The sequence below is a fragment of the Typha latifolia genome, chromosome 1 (assembly GCF_019914945.1).
Source record: "Typha latifolia isolate L0001 chromosome 1, TyphaL0001v2, whole genome shotgun sequence".
Taxonomy (NCBI): Eukaryota; Viridiplantae; Streptophyta; class Magnoliopsida; order Poales; family Typhaceae; genus Typha; species Typha latifolia.
The window spans coordinates 23,619,388-23,642,722 of NC_133086.1; the positions used below are offsets into that span (position 1 = coordinate 23,619,388).

The 23,335-nt window shown below is 42.7% G+C and overlaps 5 protein-coding genes across 7 annotated transcripts; 2 read left to right on the plus strand and 3 right to left on the minus strand.

The window, feature by feature from the left end:
- Nucleotides 1–999: 999 nt before the first annotated feature.
- On the minus strand, nt 1,000–2,873 carry LOC140801897 (probable polygalacturonase). The gene is made up of 2 exons (XM_073157265.1): nt 2,016–2,873; nt 1,000–1,911 (listed from the first exon to the last, which is right to left on the minus strand). Exons 1-2 carry the CDS (start codon nt 2,585–2,587, stop codon nt 1,098–1,100), a joined length of 1,386 nt encoding a protein of 461 aa, XP_073013366.1. The 5' UTR covers nt 2,588–2,873; the 3' UTR covers nt 1,000–1,097.
- Nucleotides 2,874–4,499: 1,626 nt separating this feature from the next.
- Nucleotides 4,500–6,260, minus strand: LOC140794069 (uncharacterized). Its single transcript, XM_073145908.1, has one exon. The coding sequence runs from the start codon at nt 5,914–5,916 to the stop codon at nt 4,813–4,815; it is 1,104 nt and encodes a 367-aa protein (XP_073002009.1). The 5' UTR covers nt 5,917–6,260; the 3' UTR covers nt 4,500–4,812.
- Nucleotides 6,261–6,540: 280 nt separating this feature from the next.
- LOC140783439 (protein cornichon homolog 2-like) lies at nt 6,541–10,678 on the minus strand. 3 transcript variants are annotated; one of them, XM_073130340.1, is made up of 6 exons: nt 10,543–10,678; nt 10,320–10,459; nt 9,732–9,913; nt 8,962–9,084; nt 8,045–8,132; nt 6,914–7,275 (listed from the first exon to the last, which is right to left on the minus strand). In XM_073130340.1, exons 2-5 carry the CDS (start codon nt 10,440–10,442, stop codon nt 8,066–8,068), a joined length of 495 nt encoding a protein of 164 aa, XP_072986441.1. In that variant the 5' UTR covers nt 10,443–10,459; nt 10,543–10,678; the 3' UTR covers nt 6,914–7,275; nt 8,045–8,065. The 3 variants fall into 3 exon arrangements, with proteins under 3 accessions (XP_072986448.1, XP_072986441.1, XP_072986434.1); XM_073130347.1 differs by lacking the exons at nt 6,914–7,275; nt 10,543–10,678 and adding an exon at nt 6,541–6,754 and having other exon boundaries at nt 10,320–10,541; XM_073130333.1 differs by lacking the exon at nt 10,543–10,678 and having other exon boundaries at nt 10,320–10,539.
- On the plus strand, nt 10,657–14,304 carry LOC140783429 (OVARIAN TUMOR DOMAIN-containing deubiquitinating enzyme 4). Its single transcript, XM_073130324.1, has 7 exons — nt 10,657–10,872; nt 11,401–12,069; nt 12,198–12,319; nt 12,623–12,663; nt 13,052–13,150; nt 13,447–13,643; nt 13,981–14,304. The coding sequence occupies exons 2-6, from the start codon at nt 11,613–11,615 to the stop codon at nt 13,616–13,618; spliced, it is 891 nt and encodes a 296-aa protein (XP_072986425.1). The 5' UTR covers nt 10,657–10,872; nt 11,401–11,612; the 3' UTR covers nt 13,619–13,643; nt 13,981–14,304.
- A 587-nt stretch (nt 14,305–14,891) lies between these two features.
- Nucleotides 14,892–18,036, plus strand: LOC140783419 (receptor protein kinase-like protein ZAR1). The gene is made up of 2 exons (XM_073130315.1): nt 14,892–17,066; nt 17,139–18,036. Exons 1-2 carry the CDS (start codon nt 15,722–15,724, stop codon nt 17,738–17,740), a joined length of 1,947 nt encoding a protein of 648 aa, XP_072986416.1. The 5' UTR covers nt 14,892–15,721; the 3' UTR covers nt 17,741–18,036.
- Nucleotides 18,037–23,335: the final 5,299 nt, after the last annotated feature.

The window sequence follows — 23,335 nt, forward strand, 5'->3', positions numbered from 1 at the left end:
TAACCCCTACGAAAATAACACTTTAATCATAAAAGGAAAATGTTGTCACTATGCAGTTATAATTAGTTTAAGGTCAGTGAAGTTTCATTTCCAGACCATAATTTCCAAGTCATCCAAGCGAAGGACAGGATGCAAGAACATTTTGTCAATTGAATCAAGAACAATTCTCTACGAACTGATCTTAGCATGTCTAATATCCAAAACAACCATTAGTTTCATAGTTACGATTCGAAGATAATATCCGATCGGGATTCCTACCAAATTACACATCCCATCACCATCTTATTTAAACCCTAAACTCTAAAATCCACCACCATCACAAAAGAAGCAAGATATGAATCAATAATGAAATCCATACCGTGAGACCAAACGAGAGATTCCGATCCCAACCACGGATCACTGGCCATTGATGGAGCAAATCTTCTGCTGGAGGTGTTCGAGAACCGTGTGGTGGATCGAGGTCTCGAGTGGTGAGGTTGGGCTTGGCGTTGGGGCTTACGCCGAGGATGACGAAGGAGGTGAGGTAGCATAGAAGATCTCATCCCTCCCACTTCCGCGATTCTTCCGGCGGCGGAGGCGGAGGGTTAAATAGGTAGCCCTTGGGTCGCTCCTCCGCCCCAGGGTTCGTCCACCGACCGGCTCCATCGCCGGAGCCGCTGCCTCTTGTGCAGGCCAGCGATCTCAGGCGGCTCCTCTCCGTTCCAGCCACAGCCGCCGCCGCTGAGATTGCCTTCATCTTGCTTTTGGGAGGAATCGAGGGAAGGGGAACGATCGAGTAGAATTTGAGAGAGAGGGAGGGCGGGAACACTGGAGGTTTGGACGTTGGAAATATAAGAGCGGGAATCGGACCCGGATCATTTAACGGGTCGGAGGCCTCATCGAGTATCTATGAGTTAAAACGCTACTACTAGTGAAAGAATGTATGTCCTTTTCGGTTCCTTTTGCAAATAACAACCTGAAAGCAAAACGGCATCTTACTACTACTACAACATCTATAAATTAAATTATAAAAATCTCTATATCTAAATTCCACAGAGTTTTATTACACCGTACAAAGACTTATAATTGAATAGAACTCTTGTGAGTTATGAACATTGCTAGTAAACTTCCGACTGCCATTCATGGAAAGTGATCTTGCCCACAGTGGTTGGTCTGAACCAGAGAGGATCATCCCACTCTTTTGAACTGTCTTTAACCCACCTCATCTTCACATCATCTATCTCCAGCCCTGAGATGTGCTCCATCATCATGCCTGCAGCGCTGTGATTGACCAATCCCTGGCATCCAGGCCTGTAGTCAAACAACCCACCTGGGAACCGAGTCCATCTCTTGTAAGTTAAGCTGACATTTTTGAACCTGAAGTTGCTAAGCAGCCCATATCTGGAGCCCGACAAGAACACTCCATTCTCCGAGACTGCCGAGATGTTTACAAAGAGAACATTGGATATGGACCCAGATTTAGACGTCGAGTGCCTTGGGCAGGTCGTGATGTAGATGGGCTCCGCTCTGCCCCACCATAGAGGATCGTAGTATCTGGTGCTAATCCTGATGTTGGAGAAGACAACGTCGCTCACGTTTCCTCCATCGCGGATCTGCATCCCAAGCCCTCGATGCGAATCCACGATGGTGATGTTGTCGAAGAACAATCGCCTGAAGTCGAAAACGCTAGCACTTCCTAGCTTGATAGCGCTGGATTTGGTTCGAATCCAACAGTCTTTAGCGGTTAAGTTATAAACTGGCCCAGTGGAAGATTTGGGACAGATGGCGTCATCTCCAGTGTCGATGTGGCAGTTGGTGATGACCGTGTTGTTCGAATCTTCGATGTCGATTCCATCGTTGTTGGGTGAGTTGAAATCCCCGTATATGGATACGTTGTGGATCAGTGAGTTATCACACCTTACCAGATGTAAACTGCAAAAAATTAAATAAATTAAATTAAATTTATTAGATGAACTACTACTTAGCCCGGCCCATTTAAGAAATAGGCCCAAGAAGTGAAGGCAAAGAGGCCTCACCACCAGTAAGCGGGCTGGTTAAGCGTGACGTCCCAAACTTTGACGTCCTTAGAGTCGATGAAGCCCACGAGGCGAGGACGGCACTCGTCCCCCTCGCAGTCCCCAGTCTGGTTCCAGCTTACCATCACGTTCTTCCTCGCGCTCGCCCTAACCACGAACTCCTCGCCCTGGCCGTTGATCTCACCTCCCCCGGTGATCCCCGCACCCGTCGCGTTCTCCGCCAGCACAACGTACCACCGCGCCGACTCCCTCGGGTAGTCCTCCTCCCTCGTCCCGCCGAGAAGCCGCGCCCCCTTCTCCACCTCGAGAATCACGCCTGATCGCAGGAACACCGTTGCAGTCAGGTAGTCGCCGCCGCACGGTAGGACTACCCGACCCCCTCCCGCCCTCGCGCAGGCGTCGATCGCGGATTGGATTGCATCCGTGTCGTATCTCCGGCCGTCGCCCGCGGCGCCGTAGTCGGCGACGGAGAAGACAGCGCTGCCGGATCCGAGGCGGAGGTGGATGGATTGGATGTATTGGGGAAGGAAGAAAGAGAGGAGAGAGATGATAAGGAGGAGGAGAGACGCCATTGGATGGATTGGTTGCAAGCTTTTGCGTCCAGATTTGGGGATTCTATTCTCCTCTCGCTGGATGACAAATCGGCACTCTTTTTTGCCTCTTATTTGAAGTAATTTTTTATTGTCGCGATCATAGAATGACTTCTTTCTCTATTGGAATGGATAAGACTATAAGAGAGGAAGAATATGATCCTGACCGTTGATTTGGAGTGATGGACCTTGGATTCTCGACATCACAAAGCTCAGTTGTACTATATTTTTGTAGGCATGCATCGCCCTTTTATCTATGGTGTTCGTTCGAATATTTCGTCTCTCGACTCTCGTATTAAGTACTACGTAACAGGTTGGAAAGTATTTGCCTAATTGTAATCGTGACACTAAAACTTTTGAACTATTGATTGCGAGATTATTACGATTAATTGGGTCTCTTCTATCGGTAGGAAGAAGGGTTGTGATTGGACTAGGTTGTCTTCGATCGAGGCAAGTTGCTTGTAATCATATTTATTTTGGTCCATGACTGCCCTAACTTGGCATAGGACCATATGTTGCAATAGTCATCCCATCGATGGGCAGGTAAGCCAATCATGGCCTTCCTTGAGTGCACTTGGCTTGCTTGTGAGCTAGACTTGCTTTTGTACTGCATTATGGCTGGCTATACTTACGTTGGGAGCCCACCTACACTTCGGTCACAGTTAAACGAAGTGTGAAAAACGTCTTGAGGTTTTGTCTTCTGGAAGGGTACTATCTCATCTAAGGACCAACTCAGATAGCTAGCTACCGCTTCTATTTTTGCTGCTTTATCTTTTAAGACTGTCAGGACTAGAGCTTTAATGTAAATGTTCATCTCAGCTACTGCTACTGTCCATATTGTTATATATATGTATATATACAGTGAATTTATTAATTGTTGTTCTAGTGATTGTTTTATCCACTGAAAGTTTTGATGGAAACTTTACTGCCTCAAGCCTTGTAATTGTATATATATTTTTTTTCTACGATCAAATAGATTGGTATAAGGCTGTGCGGAATAGATGCATGTGTATGTTGAATAGAGGAACAGCTGCTTTGCTCAGCTAAGTTGCTTTCCCCTTTTATTATAAGCGAATTAATGACACTGACATGGCTCAACCATAATATATTTCGCCGTATCCGATTATTAATGTAAAGAGATTCCACCACCACCAGTGCTGACACTTGACAACTGTCATCATGGTCCACAATCTTTGTTTTCCTACCTACCCATTATACAAAGCTATGAATCATCCAATCGTCTTTGCAAACAACGCGTAAGATATTTTTCGAATGGCCTAAACAATTCTTAAACATCAGTGAAGATAATACACTTAAATTTTTTTTGGGTCCTTTTTCTTTATCATGACATGGCTAAACAGAGGGATATTGGATCTGAGACTGAAGATTGGCACACTGAGGCAGAGGAGAAAATTGACAATTTTCTCTTTTTTGCTCTTTGATTTGTTGCATGATTTTTCTTTTTCTTTTTTTCTTGCAACCACAAACCAAAAGGTACGAGTTAAGATTTCTCCTTTACGATTCATGCTTTTTCTTCCTTGAAAAACTTTCGGTGGAAATTAATCATGTCATCGACGCCTTGGAAAACAAGGGCCAGAAGCAGAAGCAGAAGCAGAAGCAGCCCATGTGACCTGCAGTTTACTCCTTATTTATCTTTCCCGTAAGCAACAGGCTCATTAATTTAGCTGGGACGATGCACTCTTTAAATGCCCGAGAGGACGCGAGCAATGAATCTGGAAACGCCTCGTCCATGTGTAGATGTTTGTTTTAGAAAAACAAATGTGATGCTTATTAGTTGTTAACCTTGAAGTGATTATGCTAACATTAGGTCTTTATGAAGTTGTAATTGGTTTACGGCCGGCAAAAGGCAGTACAATCCATGGACTAAGCTTGATTGGACAATAAGAAAACTCCTTAATTAATTAAATTATTAAATTATCCACATTATCCCAAACAAACCCAAACCTTTTCTTTGGCCATCGTGCAGTAAAAATAAAAATAAAAAAAGTCACCAAATTATAAATAAACAGACATTCGTCCTCCAAGCCCATCCCTTTCCTCAAGTCACGTGCATGCAAGCCATCACTTCCCGTTACCAACCAACATCCCCATATACCAAACAACTTAATTTTAAAAACATCACACAAGGAGGAGATGAGAAGAAGAACTAACCGTTCGATCTCGATCGGATGGCGTACATTACGCCGTCACCCGCAGTGGGCGAGCGGGAACCCGCAGAGGCAGTCGTTGCTCTCGAACGATGAGGCCTCGAGGTGGTCGAACGGCGCGACCGCAGGAATGGTCCCGCAGAGGTGGTTGTGGCTCAGGTCGAGGTGGCCGACGTAAGCCGCCGAGGCGAGCGTGAGCGGCACGTGACCCGTGAGATGGTTGTACGAGAGGTCGAGCATCATGAGGTACGACTTCGAGTCGAACACGTCCGGGATCGAACCCTCGATCGCATTCCGGCTCAGGTTCAAGATCCCTAGTCCTTTGCTTTGGAGAAGCTTGGCCGGGATCCGGCCGGATATTTGGTTTCCGTCGAGGTAGAGAGAGGAGAGCACTGGCATCGAACCCAGATAGGCAGGGATCTCGCCAGAGATCTGGTTACCGGCGAGGTCGAGGTCGGCTAGCCGGTTCATGTACCCGATCGAGGCGGGGATCGGGCCGGAGATCTGGTTCCGGCCGAGGAGGGCTCGGCTCAGCTTTTTGAGATCCCCAAAATTTTGGGGAATCTTGCCGGATATGTGGTTGTTGGAGAGATCGAGATGCATCAAGGAGGATAGAGAAGTGAGGGATGGAGGGATCTGGCCGGAGATGAGGTTATCGGCGAGGTTAAGGACGGTGAGGCGGGAGAGGTGGCCGATGGAGGAAGGGATGGGGCCGGAGAGGCGGTTGCCGGGAAGATCAAGGATGCGGAGCCAGCGGAGTGATGTGGCGATGCAGGACGGGATCGGGCCACCGATCTGCTTCCAATCGGCGAGGACGAGGGTGGAGAGGCGATCGAGTTGGCAGATGGAGGAGGAGATGGAGCCCGACATGAGGCCGGCAGTGCGGCCTGCGCGGGTAAGGATCGGGTCCTCCGACTCGCCGCGGAGGGTAATATCGGCGACGCGGCCCGTGGTGGGGTCGCAGCTCACGCCATACCAGTTGGAGCAGCAGTTATTGCCGGTCCACGAGGAGAAGATCCCAAGGTAGGGCTCGGAGAGGGCGGAGCGGATGGCGAGGAGGGCATTTCGGTCCGAAGGCGGGCAAGACACAACGCCGGAAACGAGGAAGAAGAGGATCACCATATAAAGGAAATGCGACGCCATGGACGGCGAGCCCCCAGTACTACTCTGCTCTGCTTTGCTGCTATGAGCTGGGAATGGGTGAAGCCGTCAAGGGGGGTTTATAAGCTGATTTATGACGGATTTGCCCTCGGATAACTTTGCGAATAACGAAATAAAGGGCAAGATTGCGATTTGCGAATGGCAATAAGCCAATAACCGCGGGAACAAAAGATGGAGCCGGGCACGTGCTTCGTCTTAAGTGGAGTGTTTGGAGCATTTAAGCGTGGTGTGTAGTTATCCGTCAGTTGGTCCGCAGAGATCTATATATATATATATATATATTTGTGAAAATAACCTAACGTAATAAAAATAAATTTTATAACGCTGATGATATCCATGTTTCCGGCCGTAGATCTCAATCGAACGGTTGACGTCGAATTGATCACATGATTTTAGTCTAAGCCGACAAGGTTGGCTTGACCAGTTAAACGGGAAGAATAACGACAGACTTATCCACATGAATAACTGCCGAAATGTCGCGACAAGATTACCAGAAACCAGAAATTCGGCGGTATTTCATGCAATGCAAAGAAAAGTTCTATAATAACTTTTTAATCATCTAAGACGTGCATTAAGTTTCGTTCACGCTACTGACCAAAATTTCGTTGTGCTTTAATTAGATTCGTATTATATAAGGTTTTAGCTAGAAAGAAGAGGGGGGGGACCTTGGTCAGACCCATGTGCGGGGGAAATCATGTGCACGCAACTCCGAAGACCACGTGTCGACATCCGGGAGATGAGAAGGACGGAATCCAGCTAGTGTCTTGGAGTAGTAGCTCATATGAGTGAACATGGAGAGTGTGCACCCGTCATGTGATGTCTGCAAGAAGCACACGCTATCTGATACCATGATCAATAATAGGGCCAAAGACAGTGCAGATGATCGAATAATAATGCTAACAATAATAATAATAATAGTGCAGTTACCTCGAACTCGGCTAACAAAAGGCTAATGATACACTCTAAAAACACTCAACACTACAGCCAATGTTATGACCCAGATGGATTCGTTTTCTCTGACTCAAAAGTAATATAGATTAACGAGAGGTAAGCAATCAAAGAAAAAAATAAAAAAAGAAGCACCTCTAAGACATAGTTTGGTTACATTAGCTTCCACATCGATGGAAGCAAAAGGTTATCATTGCTAGTATTAGACAGCATTCATACAGATGTCCTAGATCACATCACCTTAATTGGTGTACAAGAACAAATAGATTGCACAAAATATGACATGTGTGATGCTTCAGGAAAGATGGACTTCAACACCAAATGCAATTGCTCTGGTAAACACAATATGTTACTATAGATCAAGGGTTCTCTTGGAGAATAACATTACGAGACCTGCATGGAATTTGCACACCATTAATCATGGTGGTTCAAAACCTCATAGTAATTCTACTGAAGATATCAGGTACTCTGGCAAAAGATCGTCTTTACTACAACTTAGATTGTCTTTACAATGTAATCAAATAGGTCCATTCTTACCCACGGAGACCTTAATTGGAATACTTACTACATTTGCACACACCCATGGGAAAAGTTACATTAGAAAGATTGATCTCAGGATTCTATGTCAAGCATTATTTATAGGAAAGTAGACAGATAGAACAGACAGACAGATGCTCATATCCTACATGCATAAACATCACCAAGGTGTTCATTCTCAGAAATGCTTTCTTTCTTTTATGTTGATAAATCAAAGAACAAGTTTTACTTCTATATGCTGTCATTTATTATAGCATTCATTTTAATGAACGGGGTCAAGCATTTTGGATAAAACAGGACTTAATATTTAACTCTTTCTGTAAAGTTTCTCCCAAGATCTAGGTGTAGGAAAAAAGTTGCTGCAATTTGTATACATCTTAATAAATTGTGCAGTTGTTGATAGCAAATTTCAATTTTCTCTGGGAGATTCTTTCAAGCACCAAATTGAATTGCGGTTTCAGAATTCTTTCCTATGGAAAACATCAAAGTGAAAGGAATCTCCACCCACATACAGTACCAGACGAAGATATCAATTTGAACAAGAGAGTCGTGCTTGTGCACTAAGATGATGCATTACATTAGATCTGTTGCAGCAGTAAAGCAAATTTCTTTTGATCATACATACCTGACAATCTCAGTCAACAAATTAAAGGAGCCTTGATTCCAGAAGATTTGTATCTTTGTCCACGGTTAAGACAGCAGACAAAATAAGCCTGAAAAATAGTTCAAGATAGAATGCACAATTCAGTTGATTACTACTAAACAAGTGTTTGAGGAATTGTGTAAATAATAATAAAAGGTGAAACCAAAAGGCAATTTCTGCAAGTCATTACATGCAAATACATAGGGAAATGTCAGTACCATAATTATCTACAATTAAGTATGAGAGCCCTAAAAGTTTATTTCTATTGCTCAGATGGTTGGAAAGTAATTTGAAGAAGCAAAATTATATTAGTTGCCCATAGATGCTGTTTGTAAATTTTGGCTAAGACCCATGCTCAGCAAGAGAATAGACTAAAAGAGCAAAAATCTTGATGTCTTGGATGGCCCAAGTATGAACAACGTGAATGCATCCCCACTACCCACTACACAGTGCAAATGAGTGAAGTGTAACAGCCTACTAGGCCAGCGACCATCTCCAACTTGACAATAAGCTGGAATCTGCTTTATAACTTGTTGCTATCCTGTTTTACTAGATGTCCTTGTTCAGTTCTTACTCTCTAGTGGGTGTATCACAGTAAGTGGGTAACTTAAGATGGTATTTATCAGATTAAAAAAATACATTCACTCTTTTGCTCAGCTCTACTCTCGGTTGTCCTTAATGATGGTTAAGGGAGATTTATTCACAGGTTTGATCCTTAGTGGTCCATTATAGTAGGTCGACAACCATTCCTCATCCCCTAAGATCCATTGGTTCTCCATGGTATTTCTGTCCCAAACCACATTAAGTCAGCAAGTAATCATGCATTACAACTGGTAAAGCACATGAATCACACTGAGTATAGAAGACATAGTGAAATACAACCAAGTTAAGAAGTAAACCTGTAGATCACCATAATAAATAAGCCGAAGTAGAAGGCCAGCTTGATCATCCTGTACTTCTTCTCCCCATTTATTAGTCGAAAAATCTCTGTAACATCTATAAGATGTTTCCCGTCCGTAAAACTGAAAAGGTAATGTTATGTATCAGATTTTCCATTTCTGACCAGATAAACCAGAATTGCCGATAAGAGGAAACGGTGACTATGTAATCTAAGTAAAGAAACGCTAGTTAAAATTCGAAGTCGACGAACATATCCTCCTATGTGCTAGACTGCATATAAAAGAGTGTAAATACTCTACCAGCAGTAAATTCTACCCAATAAAATGAGAGACTGTTAAAAGAATGATTTGCATAGTAATCTAGAGAGTTGTAGCTCAACTATGTACATATAGGAGACTACTTCAAAGCAATTAATTAGATAGTTTGAGTGCTAAGTCATTTTGAAAAGGCATCTTTATGTCAAGCTAAACCATGATTTACCTATCCTGCAGAATCTCAATTATTTTGTTCATTGATTCATATGTTTTCTTTTTATCAGCAAGGCCTTGAATGGACTTAGAATTGGTTCATATAAGCAGATATGCCATCAATCTATTGGTTTGCTTCATGTGCTGCTTTAGAAATTAGAAGTAACACTCAAAGGATTCCTCATTGCAGGAACTCCATATGTAATGTGCTAGCTAAGCCAAATATGTAGAAAAGAAAATTACAGGCAACTTCAAAGTGCAGCACAATAATATAGTGAAAAAAGATAAGAAGTGATACTTACAGCTTTACATGGTAATATGTGATGGGTGCCATAATTAGAAAAGGAAATAAATGCCACGTAAGGAGGAAAGAAGTGCATAATACTCCTTGAACTGCGAATTCTGGGATGACAACCGCATTGATACGAGATGATGAATCATAGGGATTGATATAGTCGAACTCCAAATCAGATAAACAAATAAGCTGATCCATAAGTAAAGCACACAAATTGTTAGAAAGGTCACCAAAAGGAACAAGCCTACATATATGATGAATAATCTCCTCACCCTGCTACATCAAAGAACAAGCTTAAAACAAGTAACGAAATAAGGAGATTGAAATTTCAAAGTCACACAAACACAGTCTACATATACCATTCTCCTTGGTAATATCAACTGCACGCACACACACAAACACACACCCTAATCAATGAAAGGAGAAAACTTTCCGTCACTATTAACAAAATTTAGCACACAATGGCACCACGCATTCTAAAACCTCCAAAATAACGTGATCCAGATGGCAAAATAAACAAAGCAAACATAACTTCTATTTAAGGATATGGCTAGAGTTCGAAAAGGAAGAGTGAATTGGGCATTAAGTCGATCACCTGGTAGGCGGTCATGCCGATGAGAGAGATGACAGCGGCGAAGGCGAAGAGCCATAGAATGAGCTCCCACGCCATAAGATCTTCTCCAATTCTTCGAGTTTGGAGAATACGAGGAGGTCTCATTTAAGATGGAGTTATTTCTGAGGCAGCGGCGAAAAGTGAAAGTTCGAATAGGATTCAAGTCGAAAGCGAAAGAAAGGAATCAAAGAAGCAGGAAGATTACAATGATAAGAGGAAATAACTAATGACGCTGTCCTATGTGGTTCGATTCACGAGCGGACGCTGCTATCGGATCAGGGTACGAGTTCTTAATCCTACCACAACCCGATTAGAGTCCACCGCACTCTCGCTCCTCTTCTTCCTTCCTTCGATCATCTGGAACGTGAGGGTTCGAGTATTCTTGGCTTCCAAGCTCAGCCTTCCCTTCGATTCGCTTCAAGTTCCCAAGCAATCTTCTCCCTTCTCGCCGAAGCATTTCTTCTGTCGTTCTTCTCGATCGCCAACTACTTATACGCCCTTTTTTGTACATCCCTAAATAGCCTTTTCGATCCAGGTATATTTTTTTCGACACCTTCTCTTGATTCCTTTTTTTTTTTTTTCCTTTTCGTACTAATTTATCATCTTATTATAGTTTGGATTTCGTTCTAGTTCACTTTGCTACCTGTTGTTGGTAATCTGCAAGTGCTTTCTTTAATTGGATGTCGAATATTAGTGTAAGATTCGTGGGTTTGTTCTTGATTAGTGGAAACATTTTTGTTATATTATCTATAATTTCTTTTCGTCTAATTGAAGGGTTTGTTAAGTAATTTAATCGGTTCGTGTGGTATTTTAGACCAATAATAGAACATGCACTGCCCCTTTCGTGACAGGAGAACAGCTAATTAGGGTTTGGAAGTAGTTTCGTTATTGAAATATTAGTTCTATTTTCTCACGCTATCACCACGAACTAACCACACTAACACTACCATTAGGTCTCAATTCATGCTCGATTCCGGATTTTGTGGAGTAGAAAGAGGAGCATTATCTATGTTTCAGATGATTTGATGTCTTCTTTTTTTTTCTTCTGTTTGGATGTGAGCAGGAACTGGTTATACGTCTAGTAAAGCCTATGGGAAGGGTCAAAGTTTAAATGTTTAAAACGTGTGGAGCAACACCAAGAACTTACTTTATATATTATGGCATCAAATAATTTGTGAATACTAAGAAGAGTGGACAGTCTGGTGTTAATATTGCCCCTTCCCGAATTTATTGGCTTGCGAGGGCGAAAGTGTCTGGAAGCTGATACTAAGTTATATGCCTACAATATATCCTCTACTATCCAGCTTTTCCAGCATACGCTTTCATTCTAGCCAATTTGGGGGAAGATATGCATGTTCTATGACCAGATCGAAGCCTTTTCATTCTTCATCAGTTGGTTATCAAGCATCTGGGTGTTCTCCAGTTACTATGGCTCCCGTAGTGAGTTTAGTAGGACGCCAACTGCGTGCCGGTCTGTCTGTGAAGCACCGTAGCATGAGTTTGAGGCTTTCCATGCCGACGTATGGAAAACTGTCGAGAATCGGTTGGAATTGGCGACGTATACCGTGGAAGGTAGGAGGAACTTCTGCTGGAGTGTGGTTAAGCTTTTCTACTTCTGGGACAGTCTATGCTGAATCTTCAATGCGAAAGGGCAACGAGAATGCTGAAAGTAATACTTCATCTGTCAGCTTGGCTCATGGCAAGAAAGTTTATACCAAGTATTCAATCACTGGTGTGAACAAGAGACTCATTTTGCTCTTCTTGTCCATTGATATTCTCGAGTCTTCATATTTCTTTCTGCAGATACTTGATGTGATTCTAAGGATCTACTTTCATTTAATCTCATCAATGTAATTGCAGGTATACCTGGAGATGGAAGATGTTTGTTCCGCTCTGTGGCTCATGGGGCATGCATCCGCTCTGGTAAACCTTTACCTAATGAAGACCTTCAGAGGGAGCTAGCTGATGACTTGAGGGCCAGGGTGCGTTCACTTATATGTCAGTTACAAGTGCAATACCCTGCTCAACCTCTTCTCTCTCACTATATCATTCCATTAAATATATGTAGAAACAGCAAGATGTCTTCTACCAAATCTTTGTCCTTTCTTAAAACTTCTGCTTAACTTCTGTGAGTTGCTTTGATTCATGATAAGTGTGATTTTCTCTTTTAGATGTAGCAATGCAATTATAGACTGAAGAGACACAAAATTATTAGGGTTATCTTCTTTCTGTCCTTGCTTACTTTATTTCCTTTTAAATTCTGCTATCTCTGCTGAGTTGTTCAGGTAGCTGATGAATTTGTCAAAAGGCGGGCAGAAACTGAATGGTGAGTCAGCAACTCACAAGTCACAACCTATTGGCATAATTATTGCAGTATAACATCTTCAACAACATTGAGCTGTATTTTTGCTAATTTAAGGGCCACCATTGTAAGGTCATTCTATTCTATCTTTTTTTTAATGTGATATGCAAATAATCATTCTTTTCAGAATGTGCATTAAGGTTTCATAATTATTGCAGTATAACATCTTGAACAACATTGAGCTGTATTTTTGCTAATTTAAGGGCCACCATTGTAAGGTCATTCTATTCTATCTTTTTTTTTAATGTGATATGCAAATAATCATTCTTTTCAGAATGTGCATTAAGGTTTCATATTGTAGGAACTTATGCTATCAATTATAAGAGACTTGGCTTAACAATTGTGTTTCCAGGTTTGTTGAAGGCGATTTTGATACTTATGTCTCTCAGATTAGGAAGCCGCATGTTTGGGGAGGTGAACCAGAGTTATTCATGGCTTCGCATGTTCTAGAGTGAGTCTTCCATATTTATATTTATTCTTTTACCTTATTCCATTGAGTTTTAGAATGTGTACTCACCAAAAAAAAGTGATCCTCACTGAGTGTCTTCTCACTCTGGTTGGATGATAAACTAATAATCTCTGTTATATGCATTACTCAGAAAAAGAAAAAAGAATTCTGTCTATTAGATTGGGCAATAAATTACTTAGTAGGCAATGTGTTTCTTGCTTTCCTGACAGTAGTAGTATATGTGAACTGGATTAGCTTTGAAGTAAGAACATTGACATCAGTTGGCTTTGGTTTCTTAGGATGCCTATCACGGTTTACATGCATGATGAAGATGCTGGTGGTTTGATAGCAATTGCGGAATATGGCCAAGAATATGGCAAAGAAAATCCAATCCAAGTTCTTTATCATGGCTTTGGCCATTATGATGCCCTGCAAATTCCAGGAACTAAAGGATCGAAATCAAGACTTTGACTGTTTGACGGAAGTGAAACAACTGGTAAGTTAATGTGTTCTGAATATTTCTCTTTTGACAACTCTAAATGTAGAGTTTGCTAAAAATTATGTGCTCTGTTGGGTATTACACTTACTCGCATGAGCTACGAGGAAAATTGAATTTTCAGAATCACCTCATTTGTTAAAATTCATTTTTTATATTCATTCCTTACCTCATCATGTACATGCTCAGGCTGATGAGTCTAATAATGAATGGTCTAAAAACTATAAAAATGTGTCATATATACCACATTTATATTCATTCCATAGCTCATAGTTTGTTTATTGGCACGGAGCTTTCGTTGAAAAAAACGAAGCGGGACTGATGTTTTGCGCTGCAGGTTGCAGTATATATTTATCGGGGCTGTAATGGCTGTTGCAAGATAATATCCCAAGGGAGAAATGTGGGAGGTCTGACCCAAGTATAAAGAAACATTTGATAATACTGTGCCTTTTTCTGGAACTTAAAATAAGCTAAGCACTTGTATAATTTATCCAGAAATGAAATGTGATGGGCGAAATTATGAGCTTCGAAAATTGTCTTCCAATTGTAATCCTCAGTTCCTCGCAAATGGCAGGTTTTGTTCCTGGATCTACTGCCATGTTTTGCGCTACATTCATTGATACCCTGTTGGTCAAATAAAGCGTTTTTTCTTTGGGGCTAAGTTTATTGAAGACTTTTCAAATTCTCCAGAGCTAAGATTGTATTGTGTTTCTCTCAGTTTCGTTGGCATTATAAAGTTTAGTACATGACATTGCTTCTTTTGTAGTTCTGTAAGTTATATCCTACTCAGTTGCGGTGGGCCAGATTTTAGTCTCTCTTTAGATGTTGTGATGATAAATTTTCATCATCTGCGTCAAGTATACTTTTCCAATGTTGTTATCTACTTCCTCTCTTGATAGAGAAGACAACAACGGCACAGCTAAAAAGAGTATGTCTGAACATCTCCTACCAGTAAAAGGAATACTCAGATTCGACTATGGATGATCTTCTGTAGCATGAAACGGGCCTCTTTTACTTCGTCAGCAGCTCTCGGCTCTTTGTATAGTAAATTGTTATTACTATAATTGTGTTACTTCTGCAGCGGCATGCTATTTGACTGCTGTCTGCCAAGGTCAAGCGAGTTAATTCTCTTTTCAAACACTGCCCATAGGGCATTCCAATTGCAGGAAATTCCTAGTATTGGGCCTGTACACTATCGGTTGCCAATTCCACTACCTAACAAGTCGTTGTGGGGCAAATGCATTTAGTGTTGAATGCAAAAGAGAGGACAAGTGAATCTATTAACCGGGGTCCCATGTACGTGTTCCTCCGAACAGAGACCCCACACGAGTAATGCTAAACAACACATTTGACTGGATCATTTGAAAATACAAAGGCAAAATAGAATACTTGCTTAGCTACTACGCTCAGTAAAACCACAGAGAAACGAAGGATCTAATTTCGGATTATTCCTAATATAAGCAAACATCGTAAATTAGAAGAACTAACTTAACCTTAAGAGGGAAGAGGCATTAAAAAATCTATCTAAGAGACGGACTCAAGAATGCAGTCTTACTTAACCGAAACCAGCAACGTGGGAGTCGCTGAATGGGAGTAAAGAAAAAGGACAAACAACTCTTCCGTCAACTTAACTCTCTCGCGGGACGCGGGACCACCTAACTACGTCTGTCATGTGTTTTTGAAATACTTGGGGTTTATTCTATTTTACTTCGCGGGCTACGACAAAAGTTGTGAAAGGCATCCATCCACCCGAGCACTCGCTCGGCTTCCGATGCCAAATCCCATCTCATTTCAAATATCATTCATCTAACTACCCCTACCCTTCGACATATATATCACCATATACCCTTTTCCATTTGCCTACACTTGCCTACATCATTGCTATCCATTTTCGTAATTTCAACTGAAGCCACTGTTCTTCTAAAACCCTGATTCTCTTGTCTCCTCCCGTCTCCGTCACCCTCACCCTCCCCAAATGCAACGCCTCGTTGCAGCAATGGCGGCGCTGTGAGAAGAAAAGAAGAAAGACAAGGAAGACAAGGAAGAAGAAGAAGAAGAAGACGAAGAAGAAGAAGAGAATGGTGAAGGCCTATAGGTCTTGGGTTTGCGAGATCGGGTACTCCGCGGTGATCTTACTCCTCTTATCCGCCGCCTCGCCAGTGGCGGGGCTGACAACCGACGGGCTCGCCCTCCTCGCTCTCAAGTCGGCCATCTCCTCCGACCCCACCGGCGCCCTTGACTCGTGGAGCGAGTCCGACTCGGAACCGTGCGCCTGGCCGGGAGTCACCTGCCAGAGCGGTCGGGTCACCGCCCTCGCCATCTCCAACCGTTCGCTCGCCGGGTACCTCCCATCTGAGCTCTCCCTCCTCTCCTCCCTCGAAACCCTAACCCTCCCATATAACCTTCTCTCCGGCCCCATTCCCGCCGCCATCTCCTCCCTACGGGATCTCACCGTCCTCGATCTCTCCCACAACCTCCTTTCCGGCTCCATCCCCTCCGACATGGGCGGCTTGGGGTCCCTCTCCCGCCTAGATCTCTCTTCCAACCTCCTCAACGGCTCTCTCCCTCCGGCGATCGCGACCCTCCCGCGTCTCTCCGGCGTGCTTAACCTTTCATTCAACCACTTCTCCGACGGGATACCTCCGGAGTTCGGGAGCATTCCGGTTGCCGTAAGCTTAGATCTCCGCCAGAACAACCTCTCCGGCGAGATCCCGCAGGTAGGGTCTCTCGTCAACCAGGGGCCCACCGCGTTCGCCGGGAATCCGGGCCTCTGCGGCTTTCCTCTCAAGAACCAGTGCCCCGGCTCGAAGCAAGACCCCAGGATTGCTTTCCCGAACCCTAGCTTCAACCCTAGCTCAGCAACTGCTTACCCGATCGAGCCGGAGAAGCAGCGGCGGAGGTCCGCGGCGACTATTCCGATCCTCGCAGCCGTCGTTATAGCGGCCCTCATCTCGATCCTCGTTCTCCAATGGCAGTTCCGTCGGCGGCGCGCGGCAATGGGCGAAGTGAAGGAGTCCAAGAATCCCAAGGATGGCGCCATCATCGCCGAGGAGAGACGAGAGGGGCAAGAAGGCGAGGTGTTCGCGGCGCTCGACGAGGGTTTCGCGCTCGAGCTGGAGGAGCTCCTCCGTGCCTCAGCGTACGTGGTGGGCAAGAGCCGCAGCGGGATTGTCTACAGGGTGGTCGCCGGACGGGGCCCAGCGGTAGCTGTTCGCCGGCTCAGCGAGCCCGACGACGGCGACTCCGGCATCCCCGCCGTTGACGAGTGGCGGCGGAGGAGGGGATTCGAGTCCGAGGTCGCCGCTATCGGACGAGTCAACCACCCGAACGTCGTCCGCCTCCGTGCTTACTACTACGCCCCCGACGAGAAGCTTCTCATCTACGACTACATCCCCAATGGTACTCTCCACGCCGCCCTTCACGGTACGGTAATCTTACCGCCCACTATTTCTCGTTTCTCTCCGTCCGATCCATCTCTGATGTCCGATCTTTTAGGTGGACCGTCGAATCCAACGGCTCCTGTGCTCTCCTGGGCGGCGAGGCTATCGATAGTGCAAGGGGCGGCACGGGGGTTAGCTTACCTCCACGAGTGCAGTCCCCGCAAGTACGTCCACGGCAACATCAAGTCCTCCAAGATCCTCCTCGACGACGAGCTCGGCTCCTACATCTCCGGCTTCGGCCTCACCCGACTCGTCTCCGTGACCCAGAAGTTGACCCACTCGGGGAGCAAGAAGCTGGGCCCTGTGCACGGTGGCCCGCAGTCCTACGTGGCACCCGAGTCGCGGGCCACGGGCAGCGCGGTGTCCCAGAAGGGCGACGTCTACTCGTTCGGGGTCGTCCTGCTCGAGGTGGTCACTGGGCGGATCTCCGTCCCCGGTGCGGACGGCGAGGTGGGCGAGCTGGAAGAGTGGGTGCGACGCGCGTTTAAGGAGGAGAGGCCGCTTTCCGAGGTGGTGGACCCCGCCCTGCTCCACGAGGTGCACGCAAAGAAGCAGGTGCTCGCGGTCTTCCACGTGGCTCTCGGTTGCACTGAGCTAGACCCGGAGCTGAGGCCTAGGATGCGAGCCGTTTCCGACGCCCTCGACCGGATCGGATAGATCCCATTCCCGGCTCAAACCCGACCCGGTTATTTTGTTTCCTATGAACCAAAGCATGGAATTGTAGGTCTCTTTTCCTTTCTTTTTTTTTTTCTAGGGATTTAAGTTGGTGTAGTTATAAGTAGGCTGGCTATCTATCTCTTTGGCAGCTGAATGATTAAAAGGGCTTGGCTTTGCATAGATAATAGTGTGGGCAATGAGGACTGAGGGAGGAGGGAGGAGGGAGGAGGAGGGAGGAGGGGGGCCCTTGACCCTTGTGATCATATTGCTGCCACTCTAGTTATTTCCTGCTTCAACTTTCTTTTTGCAGCACGTGTACTGATGACTCACTGAGTTCGTACTTCTCTTTATATTATTTAAAACCAACCCTTCCATCCTCTACTATATAATAATAATAATAATAATAATAATAATGTAAACTTATACAATAGGTAACCAGGCCCAACGGGCTATCAATGCTCTATTGGATTCTCTAGATAAATCGAGGCCTTTGATAAAACTGGACCCTTTTCTTTTTAATTTCGTTTTAATCACAATTGCCTCGTATTCTATTGCTCGAATTTGTGATTTGGAATCGGCACAGATACTAAGCTTTATCCTCAACTCTTCCTTCCCCACTTTTCAGCTCTGTGTTGATATGATATGCCTGTTTTGGCCACACACACAAAAAAAAAAAAAAAGGAATAAAGGAAAGCCTCCCTTAAACGCAACACCTCTGAGAATCTATATCAGCTAACATCTATTTATGTCTTATGTGAGAAATATGCCATCGAACAATAATTATAAATATCGCCACCTATTTTTAATGTCACTGTGTTTATAACGCTCAGATGACTTGTTTCCTTTCTAACCAACACGAGCATTGATATGAGCTTTCTAGCTAGTTCTGGACTTTTGGAGTAGTCCTCAATAATATTTCTTTCCTTTTGGTGTCCCATAGCTTGCCATGTGACTGTCATGCAAATTAATTTCTTTTGAAATGTTATTTGATGAGGACCATCTACTGATATTAATTAATGGCCTCTTCCATAATTTCAGGATCCGGGCTGACAGCCTCATTCAAATTTGAGCTTAGAATATCGTATCCAAATTTGAAGATGTCCATAAATTGGACTGGAATAATTAGGCATCGAAACTTAGATGAAGATGCTTAATTTATTGCCGATATTTTGCTTAGGAATAAAGCATAACAATATTCGTAATTTTGATGTCGAAGTTGTCTACTAAAACGTCTTAATTTGTAGGGAATTTATGCAACCAGCATGCCGTGATATCATCCTAACGAAAGTTATGCTCTCTCATTCCTAAACTTATTCAGGACCTAAGGTTTATATTCTGGAGGAATAGAAGAATAGCATCCGAGAATATAATATGCGTACCTTCTTTATAAGAACAGCAGAGCACGAATCTTATTCTAATCCCAGACTGCCTCGGGATTCGTATCGATGGGGATGGTACTTAAGCAACACTATCCAAATTCCGGGGGTCAACCTCTTGATGAAGAAGATATTAAGGAATAATATTTATTCTTTTAGGATTTAAGTCGCGTTCAAAGGTCTTTTGGGGGGAGGGCTTGTCTTTATTGGTTTATATATATATATATATATATATAAACAAAAGTGGGGAGCCACTGGTCTTATAAGAGAATCTTGTAGTGTAATACAAGCTTAATTAGCCTAATATATCTAGGGAATAAACAAGCTTCACACTACGTGGAACCACATGGGTCACACTGCCGAGCCACCAAGATTCCATGAATAAGAAGCCAATTAGAATACGTATATTGTTATTTGTAATTCAACTATATATAGTGTAAGTATTTCAAAAAGAACGGTTAGTAATTTGATTAGATGGTATTTACTTTTTATCCCCCAAAATTATGAGAAGAATTGAAAGGACCAACTACGTTTGATGGTACGTACGACAACATTTAATTGCTATAAAGAGTTTGATTTCAGCTGCTACTGGAGACGTTGAAGTCGAGTTACGCCAGCAATAAGACTTAATAAATAATTAGGTTAGATTTGGGGTCTCATATATAAAAAAGATTCTCCATTGCACTGCTTCATGGGTTTTGTTTAATGTATCCTAAGCTTTGTTTCTTAATTCACGTCATCCACTAGATAGATACACCTACACTGCATTAAGGATAAAAGAAAAGAAGAAGAATAAAAAAAAAGTCGATGGCTCGCAATCCATTCGAAATCGACTCAGTCAAACATCTCGGCTCGTTAGATTTTGAGACCATTAAAAAAAATGAGCTGAGTTTGAGGTAACCTTGACTAGAATTAGCTCAATGTATGTGTAAATATGTATTATATATTTTAAGTTATTGCTTTTCAATTAAGTTTCCTTCAGTTTCATATTGGAAAAATAAACAAAATGGTCTTTATAGTAATTTGGCAACTTGGATATATAAACACTTAGACCTTAGGTCTAGTCAAGGTTTTAAGTTATTGATACATCGCTCCAAATCACCGCATTGTTGAATAATGTGATCCGGGCCTAATTGGGTTATCTCACAAAAATATTATGTTTGCTAAGTTAAATTCGCTCGGCCGGTTGAAAACTTGGCTAATAGCATTTGAATACTTAAATCAGAGAAAGGTGTTTGAATGCCCGACTGACAACATTTAAATATTCAAACTTGAGGGCAGCCTTCATCGAAGCGTTTGAACTCTCGGTCAACGATGTTCAAATACCGAGATATTAATTTCAGCCTAATTATGTTATATTGGTTGTTTGTTTCGGATTAGAACTTAATTAATTTTAAATAATTAGGAGCAGCCTCCAAATATATATCTAGAAATTAATCTAGTCTATGAATGATTGATGAATCTTATATTTACCTCTTCTTTTACCTCTCATCTCTTTCAATCTTAATCTTCTCCCCTCTTGTTCACTTAAACCAAGACTATTGTCCACCAAGGTGGACCCTCCATCATCATCACCATCGTCATCATCTTTTTTCTCTCCATTTATATCTTCTAAATATTTTACCACCCTCATCGCCCACAATTGTCATCAGCATAAATACCTCTCTTAACCGAGTTATTGGACAAAATTGTCAAATTTCTAACAAAAATTCTTCACAATAATTATTTAGGGTTGGAATCAAGTCAGTGGCTCTTAGTCGCAAAGGAAGTACTTTTTTATTACTAAAGTCAATTGATTGGTAAGTTATATTTAACATATTAGAAAAGTGTTATTCTCTAATTTTAAGACCTCTTTTATGGCGGGTGCAATCCACATAAATAATTATTTATTTTTTTCAGAAAAATAAACTAAAATATCTGCTTCTTTATTCATCTGATCAAATTCGTGCAATAAGATGAAAATAATAATTGCAAATATATTATTCTGCAATATAAATCAACCATGATAAGCTAAGTGAAGGGAGATATTGTAGTCTAAACTTATCTTATCCACAAATTTGCCTGTTGTTCCAGTAATACCCTCGTAATCTCCACCAAATCATAATGTTGCCATCACAGCAATGCCAAGAGATATTATCCACAACGTCTTTACTGTGGCGATCTGGTAATTAATCCAAATACAATGGGCCTTAAGTAAGATGATTAGATTTCCGCTTTGGGCCGAGCCCACACGAGAGGCGAAGGGGACGTTTGACGGCTGTCGTGACGGAAAGCGACGGAATCGGGTACTCCGTGAGCGGGCCGGGGCCGTCAGCCGTGGACGGCGTCATCGTCGCGTTTAGTCTGGGCCAAACGCTGTTAACGGGATAAGATTCGTCGTTAAATACAGGAGGAGGGTGTGGCTGATCACGTGGCAAGCGGAAGAGAGGAAAAGGCGGCCGTGAGAATCCGGTTTGCAAAAGACCCTCGGTTTTTCGAATAATTTACGGTACCACCCTTTCTACGACTTAGCCAACTTTACCATTTTGCCCTCTGGGCCCATGAGAGAGGAGTGCAACAAAAGCAAGGTACGTAATCCAAAGGATAAATTTGTATATCGTTCTCTAAAAATAAACTCATGATGATTGAATGGAAAGCTTGCTTATTATTTATTTAGACATGTGAATTAGATAATATGTTTGTGTTCAAGTTATATTTGCTTGCAGAATGATTGGACGAGAGTTTAAAATATATTAATGTTTAAATAGCACACAAAATGGACAGCTTAAATTAAGTAAGGAAGATTAAATAAGCAAATTAAGCATTCTTTATCCTATAAACAAAGAGCTAACGACGTGTACTAGTTATTACTTAGACAAATATAAATGGTTTTCAATAGTTAGTCCAACAACTTCACTCTTTCGTATCGTAACTTAGGTCATTTTTTAAAATCCACTTGACCCTAATGTTAGAGAATTTAATGTTTAACGGTGGATATTAAAAGCATCATATCTTATAATTAATATGGTTATTGGAGTACTATAATTAATGACTTAATTGCATTATCAATAGTGGAGTTTATCAAGAATCGAGATGTCATTCAGCAGTAACGTAAGCAACATAGTGATAAATATAATATAATTAGAAACACCTAGCTAGCTCTTCTAAGGTTTTGACATTACAATCACGAATGTGCCTAAATAACAGTCTTCTTGGATCACCAAACTCCTCCGTGGACACTAGCAGGAGAAAAAGAAAAGAAAAGAAACTGAGCCATCAATCTAGGTTGACCATATGAACACGAAATGAGGCTTGGTTTATCAAGCTTGAGTTGAATCTAGTTTAAATATCAAGGTTTGGTTTTACGATAATAATGTTTAATGATGTACAAAATGATTTTCATATAGTCAATGATTCACACTTATACTACACGAATAGGGTAAGTCTAAAAAACTTCTGCCCAGCATCAGCCTTAGCTCTGCTAGGTTTTGGTGCGAAAGCTTTAACCCTCTTTCTAAGAGAGATTTTTTTCCTTATGTCGCCAGCAAGGTTTTCCTCTCCCCTCCCTAGCACGTGGCTAGGGGAGGAAAGCAACCTCCTTCCCTTTTCCTTTCTCTCTTCCCCTCCTCCCTCTCCCATTAAAATTTGATATCTTTATGCCCCATCACCACTCCCCACAGCCACCTCTTCGCTTCCCCCTCATTGTCGTCATACGTCAACCACCGCGATATCTTCTCTCAGTTGGATCGCTCTTTGCCATTGCTGAGCTAACCTTTCTCCCTTGTGACAATTGCCCTCGGACCTTGCATGCTCGAACGCCTCCACACTCATTCCTTGGGGTCGATGTCCGCCATCCGCCGTCCACCACTACCCCTCACTACAAACCCCCTCCTCGTCGCAATCAACCTTGATTCCCACCCCACACGCTTGACTGTCACCACTCCTCACCATCACTACTACTTCCCTATTGTTTGGATGACATGTGGCAGCAGCAGCTAGTGGAGCTATCTTAGGTTTCCTCTACTTATCAAAGGCTAGATCAGTTTTGGTGTTGCTTCTCCTCTTTTATTTTTAGGGTTTTTTTAGTTTGTTTTGCATGTTGGTCTCTTAGATCTATTATGGTGTTGATTATCCATAAGACGCTGAATATCTATGCCTTCTCGCAAGCTTCTTAATGCTTCTTCTCGTGGTATTATTTGTGTTTGGCCAAATTTCTAAGATGAATATTCTATCTCATATA